Source organism: Pimephales promelas, chromosome 12, assembly GCF_988280905.1.
Source record: "Pimephales promelas chromosome 12, fPimPro1.hap1.1, whole genome shotgun sequence".
NCBI lineage: Eukaryota > Metazoa > Chordata > Actinopteri > Cypriniformes > Leuciscidae > Pimephales > Pimephales promelas.
The window spans coordinates 11,384,676-11,397,019 of record NC_142780.1 but is presented as its reverse complement, the minus strand read 5'-3'; the positions used below and the strand labels follow the sequence as shown (position 1 = coordinate 11,397,019).

The 12,344-nt window shown below is 37.4% G+C and overlaps 1 protein-coding gene across 7 annotated transcripts in view; it reads right to left on the bottom strand.

The window, feature by feature from the left end:
* Positions 1 to 12,344, bottom strand: part of triob (trio Rho guanine nucleotide exchange factor b) — a 219,864-nt gene that overhangs the window by 6,842 nt on the left and 200,678 nt on the right. For 4 of the 7 annotated variants that reach the window (XM_089117481.1, XM_089117482.1, XM_089117484.1 and 1 more), the window contains 8 exons: positions 11,448 to 11,698; positions 9,276 to 9,414; positions 9,149 to 9,176; positions 8,871 to 9,036; positions 5,882 to 6,003; positions 5,721 to 5,793; positions 4,977 to 5,177; positions 4,716 to 4,854 (listed from right to left, as the gene is read on the bottom strand). In XM_089117481.1, coding sequence (XP_088973607.1) covers positions 4,716 to 4,854; positions 4,977 to 5,177; positions 5,721 to 5,793; positions 5,882 to 6,003; positions 8,871 to 9,036; positions 9,149 to 9,176; positions 9,276 to 9,414; positions 11,448 to 11,698 — 1,119 coding nt within the window. Of the gene's footprint in view, positions 1 to 4,715; positions 4,855 to 4,976; positions 5,178 to 5,720; positions 5,794 to 5,881; positions 6,004 to 8,870; positions 9,037 to 9,148; positions 9,177 to 9,275; positions 9,415 to 11,447; positions 11,699 to 12,344 lie in introns of those variants that run through there. The other 3 variants (XM_089117483.1, XM_089117486.1, XR_016145683.1) reach the window with 2 other exon arrangements.

Sequence of the window (12,344 nt, the reverse complement as noted above, 5' to 3'; positions counted from 1 at the left end):
GCCTGGAGCAGGCTGGGCGTCCCTAGAGCGGCCGGCTCTCCGTTGCATTGCGAACCAGCCCAACCTGGGAAATTGGGGAGACCAGGAACCGAACCTTGTCCGCATTCGCCATATCAACCAGGCTGAGCAAAATATGGCACTCCTGGACAACTAAGGTGGACATCGCCAGGCCGATGGCGCACGCCACAACACTCATACTCCGGAGGGCGAGGTTGGATTGCAGTGCAGTGCTCACTTTTAAAGCACGGTCTGGGCTACCCTCGTGGGTGCCCTGGCCTGACAGACCTGTAGCAGCGCTATGGCATACGAGAGGAGGCGGCTTGCCCCAAAGCTTTGTAAACTCTGCCCATCGAAATGAGAGAATTCACAGGCCTTAGGGGGGGACGAGAATCCTCCCAAAAGGCAGCGGCCGCCAGACACAGGTGCACCAGTGTCATGACAGACCACTCCAATGGAGAGACACCTCGCAGCCCTTCACCGCTCCTCCATCAAGAGTAGTGAGGGGGAAAGCTATTCAGGCAATTTCTGGCAGAGAAAGGTGCCGTTCACCACCTGATAAGCTCTCCATGCATTTCGGAAAAGAAAAGCACTGGGGCGGCGAGCTGAGAACCAGCGCGGCCCTCCCTGAGATACCAATCCTCCAACCGAGATTGAACGGGACAAGGGGGAGTTTCCACTCGAGCCCAGCAGCCTCGGCGGCCCGTTTCAGCATAGCTGACATTTCTGGATCTGGCTCGGGCAATGTTACACTAACAGAGGGAGATAACACAGCTGGGAGAACTCCCACTGAAACAGCTGATGGGTCCATTACAGAGGGACCAGCATGCTCAACAGGAATTCCATCGGCTCAGGTGTGATGGAGGAGTGAGGACCCCACAGGGAATGGTTACCGGGCGAGACATCCATCACTATCCTCTGATTACCCATCCTACACGGCACCCGGGCATGGTAATGGGGACTCGCACTTCGTGGACAAAGGCGGCTCTCAGTCTCAACAGCGCGATAGTCATATTCCTGCAATGAGAACATGAGCCATCCACAAAAGCTGCCTCAGCATGCTGAACATATATATATATATATACAAGGGGTGGGCCGTTATCGGCGTTAACGTGCTGCGTTAACGTGAGACTCTTGTCGGGCGATAAAAAAAATATCGCCGTTAATCTATTCCCACAGTTGAGTTGGGAGCTGACTATACCACACAAGCTATGATGACTTTCACTTCGATATTTTGTATAACTGTAAGGGCCATTTAAAACCAGTATATTGAAACGTCTGTTTATCCAGACATTAGGAATATATCAGTCTCTATGCATTTTATATTTAATATGAGGGAAATACACATCCGTAAGGGGTCGCACACCGAACGAGAAGCGCAGCTCCGCGCCACGTCTAGGGGGCTGTTTACACCTGGCCACTTCATGCGTTTTCTCAGATCGGATAGCTATCTGATTTATCAAAACGATTCAATTTACACCTGGTCACATACATGTGTTTTTGCAAAACGGATGTAAATTCGATCTTCAATTCCCCCACGCTATGCGGATTTAATGAAGTGCATGTCACCGAAAACAACAGATGTGAGCTGCATTTTGATCATCGGCTAATTTCAAAATCAGCAAAGACGGCAATAAGAGAGAGCGGCAACCTGGTAAGATCATTTAGTTTCTTTACTTTTAATGAAGATGGTAGTGTTAAGCGTCTGCGACTTACTTTCACTTTGATTTGCGGTAGATTGCGGTGCGCTGGTTTGATTGGCGCTCAGCTGCCCATCTGAGGTGAAGTCGCAGTAGCCGTCATGTCTGACTAAAATAACATGACATATGGCCTATAACACGCTCTCACACGTTTATTTTTATTTTTTTAGCATTTTTGGGAGTAGTAACATTTACATAGGCTATGTGGTTTCAACAACCAGATGCATTTACACATGTCCAGTTTCGTCTGGAATGTGGCCAAGACTACCTTCTGATGTGGTTTGAGTGATCGGAGTTTCGGAGGGCATTTACACCTGGGGCCTCATGTATAAAACTTTGCGTAGATTTCATCTTTAAAGTGTGCGTACGCACATAAGGCAGAATTTGCGTACGCACAAAAGTTTTCAGATTTATAAAACCGTTCGTACGCCAGAACCTGCGCAGAATTCACTTTATAAATCCCAGTCAGCGGGAGATTATGCGCACGTGCTTTTCCTCCCCGAAATAACCATATATGGAGATTACAATGCCTAGTTTTACTATGCATATCCTCATCTGCATATCATTTGCATATGATTATTCATCCACGTGATACCAAGTTTAACGGTACAAGACGTTAGGAAAATATGAAATAAGGAGGGGGCCGTCACATTATTACAAACATTTTTTTTAGTAGCCTATATCCTTGCCTTGTTTTTGAATGAATAAATCAAATAGTGTTAAATACATTTCAGAGAAAGTTTTTCTCAATCTTTTCCACTGGCCAAATAGTATTTTTAATTGATTTATATTTTAATGGATAATGGAAGAGATTTTAATGGAAGAGATAGACATGGTTGTGCATTATTTGCACGAAACAGTTTTCTCAGACAATCTCTAGTTAAAACATCAAAAAACAGCATGCCAGAAGAAAAGTGTTCAAAAGCAATGCATCCACAACAAATAGGTCTATTTCTATTTATTGAATATATATATATATATATATATATATATATATAACTTCTCAGTAATGATTTCATGTAGTTTAAGAGTTTAACTCCATTAATGAGAATGGCATATTTAATCTAAATGTTTATATCAAAAGTAAAACATAGTTTAAACCATTCTCTTATTTATTTAAACTGTTATTGTGAATATGGACTGTATTTATGATTTGGACTCATAATGAAGATTTACGGTTTTACTCCATCTGCCGTTAGATTATAGGCTATATGCGTCAGTTTCACCAAACGATTTCTGTATTATGCATTATATGCATTCATCAGATATTTCATCCCTCTCTATTTATTTGTATTGTAAGAAAAAGAGCTTCCCGGACACTACAAAATAATTCATTTTGTGTTCCATAGAAGAAAAGCAGATCAAATGGGATTTGATAAAAAAAAAAAAAAAACTGATTTAGTTATTATTTCGTGCTGTTTAAAACTAGAGTTGACAATAGAAGAAAAAAATTATGATTACTCTCATTATTTATAATAATATGAACATTCCAGTGTTAAATCTTGTATAAAACATATTTAGGCCTAATTACAACCTACCTGAGAGGTTATTTATTTGGGTATAGCACACGCCTTTGGTAGAATTCAAATGAGCCATTTTATCTAGATTAATTTCAAAATTAATCTATGCCCACCTCTAATATATACATAAATATATAGCTCAAACACGTGATGCAGCAATTGTGACCGTCACACGCACAGGTGGAATGACATCTTGAAAAAGAAAGACGCAAACGCACCCGTGTTGCTCTTTCAGGAAATAGGACCCGCCAGAGCACATAGGGGAATGGCCGTGGCAACACTGAACAGAGAACTGAAACAGTGAAGCACTCACTTTTCTGCCCTCTAACCAGCCGTCAACACATACAAATCCTTAGAAATGTGTTGCTGTTAAAACAGCAGTTGAGAGCTCAAAGCTCGCGATCACCGCTGCACTCCGCTGTAGAACACCAGCACTGGGAGTGTCTTCCTGAAGAACACCGACACACTCGGTCGTCATACTCACTGTAAACAACAGCACTCTTCAGAGACATCAATTCGATTGGCTCTGAAGCGAAAGGCAACTCGTGTGTGCATCCACTTCCGTATTTATATCCGTACCGCAGTGTGTAATATACACACTGCGCAATCTGACGCAATCCCCATTCAGTCGACCGTCGACTACGTCCGATGTAATCGAATGAAAGGGAACTGATGTTAAAGGAGAACTCCGGCGAACAATGAACCTTTGGTCTAATAAAACATCGGTACATAGTCAACCGTTCTCTGAAATTTGTTTTCATGATAATCGAATGTAAAGAGTTTTATCTCTAAAAACTGTTTAGCGTATTAGATATTTTATGAAGACAGTTCACTTCGCGTATAGAGACAGGAGCCATCTTAAAAAATAGTCTCGATAAGTCGAACCACGAACGTCGTGCTGAGTGATCTGAACTCTATGAAGTTCAACGAACTTCTAAAACTGTATGAATGGCGTTCGGGGATCGACTTATCGAGACTATTTTTTAAGATGGCTCCTGTCTGTATACGCGAAGTGAACTGTCTTCATAAAGTATCTTCTTATTAAACGGTCTGTACACTTACAAAGTTTTAAATGCTTCGTTTTGCATGTATGGAGCCTCATTATGTTACTGCGTTAGTGTGGGGCTATTTTGAGCCTTGTTAGTGGTATAAACTAGCGATTTCTTTTTACTTACTCAATGCCCCCATTACTAGCATTATACGCTAAACAGTTTTTAGAGATAAAACTCTTTATTCGATTATCATGAAAACAAAACTCAGAGAATGGTTTACTAGGTACCGACGTTTTATTAGACCAAAGGTTCATTGTTCGCCGGAGTTCTCCTTTAACTAATGAAACCTTATTGTAAAGTGTTGCCAAAATTTCCATCACTTTTTTAGGTCTAGAAAAATCACACTTTTAAAATGTCTTTAATATTCCGTTTGTTTTAAATAAAAATGACTGTTTTTTAAATTTTTGAGGGAACAGATTAAAACAAGATTCAATGAGAAGGCCCACCTTCAAGTCAAGATGAGCAATCCTGCATGTGTGAAGGTAGTGTAAAGCTTCTAGAACATCCCGTAGGTAAAGAGACACCTTTTCTTCAGTCAAGTTCCCCCAGCTAACAATATAGTCCAGGAGACGACCTTGATCAGCGCTGACATGCAAAAAAAGAGAAAATGTGTTTCAACAAAACACTCACATTTTCCTAAATAAACCGACAGTATTATCATTAGCATGTGAGAAGATTATATTGATACAGAAAAGAAGTTTACATACATCTCCAGGATGAGAACATAACTGGTTGGGGTCTCAAAGGTGTCCAGCAGGCCCACAAGATGAGGATGCTGAAGACATTGGAGGACGCCCAGCTCTTGAACCACCTGCTCTCGACGCATTAGCTTCTTATTTACTAGCTTAGCCGCCACTGATAGCCTGCTTCCTCTCTGCTCACACCACTTAGTGACAGCAAACCTGCCTCTAAAGACGGACGGGAAACAAAGGTAAAAGATAAATATGTTTTATTTTATGTCTTCATTTAGCTAATTCTACGGAAGCTCTGAACCGCAACATAAAAAAAATCGACAATTTCGAGATTAAGTCGAAATATTTCGAGAGTATGAGAATACAGTCTTCCGTTGTTTGCCATTGTTTCACATTGCCGCGCACACAGGCATTAATAATGGTGCATAGCGAGTGTTTCACACTGTGTGTGTGCGTGTGTGTGTGTGTGTTGAAAGCCCAGATAAAAGTAAAAAGCTACTATTTTGTGTTGATCCATGGCAGTTCGACTTCACAAGTGCATTTCTTTACACACACACATGCGCGCTCTGAGCCAGTGGATGCACACTGTTATGAATGCACACATTTCTATGGAAGATTGTATTATCGAAATGTTTCAACTTTAATCTCAAAATGTTTCGACTTTAATCTCAAAACGCTAGATTTTTTTTTTTTTTTTTAGGTTGTGGTTCAGGGCTTCCGTATAATTCAGTATGTAAGGATATTTAATTTGTACGGTACCTCCCCAGTTCCATGACTTCAGTGTAGAGGGACTCAAAGTTATCCTTCCAGAGGATACCGTCACAGGAAGTGCCTACGGAAAAAAAACAACTCCGTCAGCAACTCAGCTGGTACAGTTGAACGTTTTTGTTTTGAGCACGGTGGGACGAAAATCCACTGACCGATCACTCTGAGGTAGGCTGATGATGTCGCTGAGCCCACGTCATTGGAGGCGATGCAGGTGTAGGTGCCACTGTCATCCAGAGCGGCAGGTGAGATACGGAGGGTCACTTCCCCTGTCTCACTGAACAAAAAGTAAATAATTAGGACACAAAACCAGCATTGTTCTGTCTATTCAAAACATGCTTCTGAAGAGACGACTCAACGCCTGCGATATGTTATGGCGCCGTTTTATACATAAACAATATTTATATTTAATATTTATATATAAACAATATGAATGTAAGCCAGAGGAGAACTGGCCCCAGACTGAGCCTGGCTTCTCCCAAGGTTTTTTCTCCATCCAATCTGATGGAGTTTTGGTTCCTTGCCACTGTCGCCTTGCTTTTGGCTTGCTCAGTTGGGGTTATTTAGTGTTTAGCAATGTTGTTGATCTGTGTTGTACTACTTTCATGTTATCACTGTGAAGCTGCTTTGATACAATCTGTATTGTGAAAAGCGCTATATAAATGTGACTTGACTTGACTTCTCTGGATATCTAGATTCTGATCAATTACATCATTCATTGGTCAAATTAAAAAGTGCTGGGCTATGATTAATCACATCCAAAATAAACATTTGTGCTTACATAATATATGTGTGTGTATGTAATCATTTTGTATATATAAATACACTCATATGCATGTATATATTTCAGAAATATTTGCATGAATGTACTGTATATATATTTATACATAATTTATATAATATATAAATATTTTATATATAAATAACAAATTTTTCTTAATTATATACATGCATATGTGTGTATTTCTATAAACAAAATAATTATAAAACACAGTACACACAAAAATTAAAAAAAAAAAAAAAACACAAACGTGTAAACACAAACTTTTATTTTGGAAGCGATTATTGTACATTTTCATTTTTACATTACAACATCGCGCTTTACTTTTTTTAACCAAGCTTTTTTTTGATAACCAATACAATTTTTAATTAAAGGAATAGTACACCCAAAAATTTAAATGATCTCATAAATTTACTCACCCTCAAGCCATCCTAGGTATCTAATGGCTTTCTTCTTTCAGCCAAACACAATCAGAGATATTAAATAATATCCTGGCTCTTAAGCTTTACAATGGAAGTGAATAGAGTAGGCATTGGAGCTGTATGAATTACTTTCAAGATAAATGGATGCGCTTTTTGAAGCTTCAAAAACTCTGGCACTAGCCAGGATAGAGCCAAGAAATGTTTTAATATAACTCCAATTGTGTTTGGCTGAAAGAAGAAAGTCATATAAACTTAGGAAGGCTTGAGGGTGAGTAAATTATGGGATCATGGGTGAACTATTCCTTAATTATTTGATATTTAAAGCACTTACATTTCGGCAACATTTTAATTCTAACATTTTAAAATTGTAATCAGGAATTTTGCTCAAAAAGAATCTACGTTCCAAGACGAGAGATTAAATTTGTGGGTGAGACTTTAAAACATCTGCCAACTTTTTGTTCACTATTATGGTTGTCAAAACATTTGGTAGCCTAACTACACACACTTTCACTAAGTTTAGTGACAGCATGGTGCAATAATTGGCATAGGCTACTGCTTTTATTATTGCTTGATACAAATTTTACAATTTCAATTTAATTATTGTGGTTTTATTCCGATCTTGATTCTATTTGCATACATATTATACATATAAGTTACAGTAGATTTAAGAAAATCACAGCTAAAGCAGTAAACATAGACCACAGAGAGCCCTGTCAGCTGGTATTATTAATGGTTAAAAAAAAATAACAACTCAAATTAAATGCCTAATGCGGTTTTTATAAAACAACTTTACAATATTTTAATGATATAAGTAAAAAATATATAATAAATATGTAATATAGTGCACATATTTAGCAAAATACTCATTTATACTAATACTAAATATATTATGAAATACTATTTTTTTCTAGCCAACTTGCATGCTATGGTCATTAAATGGCTTCCCTGAGGTAAATGTAACGTTATGTGACATTGTAGTCTACTCCAGCTATTTTATTAACCTCTTACCGCGGTTGAAAAACACTGATTGGTTGATATTACAGTATGTATGAGGCATATACATATCTTTCAACACACACACCTATTGATCATTTGTGTTTATTTACTATTAACTAGGCTAGTGAAGAGAGATGATCGGTTTGACGTGCCATTTGAACTAAGGCGCTACAGAAAGTGCCAAAATGGTATTTATAGTTCGAATTTCGTGATAAAATTGACATAATCTGAGAGCTGTAAATTTGTTCCAAATCAATAGTAACCTTCTCTGTCTAGTCTGTCGATGTCAGTGTCCTCTTTGCTTCGCTATTTTTTTTTTCTCTTCCTGAGAAAATGGATATGTGAAAAGGGTCAATAGTGCGAGTCTCACGTCAATGTGTGAGAGTTGGCAGCTCAGTAATAAGGTTCACTAGTCAACATAACTTCCTTTAATTAAAATGAACTACGAATAAACAATATATTCTACAGCATTTATTAATCTTAGTTAATGTATTAAAATCAAAGGTTGTAATTGTTAACATTAGATATATTAGTTAACAAAAATACAACAGCTGTATTTTTATGAACTAACATTAACAAATATGAACTAATACAGTAAGAAATGTATTTCTCATTGTTAGTTCATGTTAGTTAATTCATTAATGAACCTCATTGCAAAGTGTTACCATTTTGTCTAACCGACAAATTTTTTTTTTTAAAAAAGTAAAAAAAGGAAAAGTAAACGATTTTTGTCCAAACTACCAAATGCAGTCAAAGAACAACGAAGAAGAAAACCGCATGGAAATATTTAGCACGTACCCAGTTTCTTTCAGTAAAAAGCAATGAAAGTAGCAAAATGACTGTTCATCTCTCACAATCCATTCCATCAGAAAACAAAGCAAAAGCGCCACCTGCAGTCTGTATAACAGCATGACACACACGATGATGTCTGTGCACTGGTTTTACCTGTGTGTGAGTGTGTATCTTCCACCACTGCTGAGAGTGCTCTGGTTAGGGCCTCTCCAGCAGACCGAGGCTTTGGGCTGCCCACAGATCTTACAGCGGAGAGTAACACTGTCACCCCTGTCACACACCACCTCACACAGGGGGACCGTGAACTCTGGGGGAACTGCTGCCAGCAATTCAGAAACACACAGTCATATGGCCGTTTCATTATGACAAATGAACACATTCAATATATTCAGAGAGATTTCCAAGAATGAAAGAGCAATATTCTTATTTACCATCATAAATGTAGTTGGGATTCAAAAGCTGAAAAAAAGAGAGCAACAATGTAATGCTTCATTCGTGAAATTTGTCAAAACCGTGAAATGAATTACATAATGAATCATCAGACTGTTAGAGCAATACCTTTACAGAAACCTTATTGGCGGGTCCGTCTCTAGACTTGCGAAAGCCATTCTCTGGTTTGTTCTCTTTTCTGCCCTCTTTGTCTCTCTTTTCGGACTTTCGTCTGATGCGGAGAGCTGTGTGCCATGATGAAGACTTCCTGTGTGACAAAAATAGCGCTGTTCTTGAGACTACCAAGTCACAGTTAGACTATGAACATTAGACAACAAACAAGACGTCAATATCAACTGATGTTTTCGCACTTACATCATTCGTAGCAAATTAAGGTCCACATGAACTCAAAATGAACCTGTTTACATGCTTGATACACATTCTATGTTTTATTGTGACAATTCACCAGTGCACATTACTCAAAAAAGTGGAACTGATGATGCAGCAGTATAGAGTTTCACTTCTGAGGGAAGCGAGGTTACATACTGTAACCTAGACGTCTTTAAAATGTTTTTTTAATCAATTCCTTAAGTATAAAATCAAGTCCCATTCAACATTTATTTGAGTATCCTGTTCAGTTTTGAAATTTATTACAGAAGGATGATGGGTTTTGAGGTTTTGAGACCCATTATTTTAAAACTTAACTGCTTTTATATAATTAATATTATATATTATAATATAGTGCTTTATATTGAGGTGTAATAGCTACATGTACTTAATATAGTAATAATACTAAATTATAAATAATTACAAGCAATTAACCCTAAATCAAACCCTAAACTTAACCCTATAGTAAGCACATGTACTTAATTAATATGTTTTAATACATTTGTGTAATTAAACTGTAACAACTTCACCTTAAAATAATGTGTACTACAATATAATATAATATAATATACCCCTAGATGGAGTCAAGATAACTTTTTTTGTTTTTGCTATTTTGCTATATTGACAAGAATGATGTATTTTACACTGGCCTGGCGACATACAGTACCTGAGAGAAAACGTATTTCACTGTAAATGATCTAATTTTCAGCAGTAATAAAAATAAAGTGTTTTAAGGCTTGTTGTTTTACAGAACATCACAGTTATATAACATAAAATTAGAAAGGCCTGTAGTTAGTGAGTATTCCCATTATCATAATTACTGTACCACGTTCTGAACATCACATCCTTTGTTTTCCCACCAAATGTAATATAACTTGTTGATTGAATAAAACTATATGAACTTATATTTAAAAATTACCTCAAGTTAGCATCAGCTAAAAATATTTTTCAAATAGGCTGATTTTCATCATGGTTCATTGATAAATATTCATATTTATCTACTTTTTAATTTTTTAATTTTAAGCTACAACTGCTTGAACTCTGATTTTGCTGTAAATGTATAAAGGAAATAATATAATATAATATAATATAATAATAGTAGTAAGAAAGGTGAATTATTTGTGACATTATTGGCGAATAATTGACAAGACATTTCTGATGCATTTAACTCCTTGAAAGAACATTTTACACTTAATATAAAGAATATATCTATAGGAGCTTGTTTCCACCAAAGAATAAAAAATAAAAAAGGTAATTGTGACTTTTTATCTTACAATTCTGACTTTTTTTTTATACAAAAAAGTTGTACATCTTTTTTACATCATCTTTACAAAAAAAAGAGACGGGTTTACATCTCGCAAGTCGCAATTGCTAAATATGATGATGTGATATAAAGTTGCAATTGTGAGTCATAAAGTCATAAAGTCTGAATTATCTTTTAAAATGTTATTCTGTGGCTGAAACAAGCTTCCATAAACATCCATTAATGAATCCCTTAATCCCTGAATACCCCGCTATGAATAAAATCTGTTATTATACATATTGCACTACACTACACTGCACACAGTATGACAATGACAAAACATTGTGAAGCTGAAGGTACCGTATACCCAACCATAAAGATAGCTGTTTGGCAGATGTACATTACTTTAGTATTTTTAGAATAAACAAAATAATTATTGCACCCATTTTATTTAATTATTCGCTTTCATTGCTTACGTGCCAGTGATTACGCCTCCGTGTGCCAATAGTATCACACATGGCTAAGGTTACCCCTGGTAAGCAAACGTTACATTGCATTGTGCATAATAAATAATAAAAAAAAAAGTCAAACCATATGGTGCTTCTTCATCCTAGATCTGACTACTTAGTCCATCTGTAATAAATAACAAAAAAAAAAAAAATAATCCTCACTTGAGGGTTCCGTCGGGGTAGTCGGGAATGATGGAGGAGGTGTGACCCAAAACGTAACCGGGGATCCAGCCCTCAGCTGCTGGGCCTTGTTCTGTCGAGGCACGGAAAACTAGAAACATGTTCTGCTGGTTAGAGGCCAATATCTGCACAACCTCTCCTTGATGTACACTGATCTCATCCTCCTTTAGAGCCACATAGTCCTGGGTCACCAACATGGTCGACACACTGCTGCTGCTGCTGCTGCTTTCACTCTGAGAGCAGACACATAAGCAAAACGTCAGCATAACACCACACATTTGACAGGATTTACATTTTATTCACTGTGTTTGTATGTGAAATGTGTTGAAACATTTAGCAAGCTGGACATTTAAGAGAGCATGAATGAAGCAAGTGAGAGCAGTTCAAGGAAAATATGATTTATATCTTTGTCACAGCAAATTACTGTCAGTGTGATTACCCTTAAAGGGGAAATGAAGCGGTGAATCAAGTTTACATGATTTACAAGATGGATTTCCAATATAATCAACAATTATATAAGAAACATTACAAATGTAAACATTTAGAAGAAAAAAAGAAAAAACTTTGTATCTTTCGCCACCAGGGCGCCGCCATTGTGCAGTTGACGTCACGGGGTTGGTTGGCTCAAGTTTAACAGGCTCTGGGCATTGAAAATCGCGACATCAAACTGTGTTTATACCAGTGTTTTGACCGCGAACGACTAATGTTAGGTACAGAAATTAGACAAAAAGACGACGTCTCATGTTATATGTTGACAAACTGAAACATTGTTCGCGATGTCTGCCATCAGATATTCCCGTCTCGTCAATAACATGTAAGTTAGCACGTATGTTAAAGGGGAAATGAAACGTCCATATTTTCGCACTGGTAGTGCTAGTA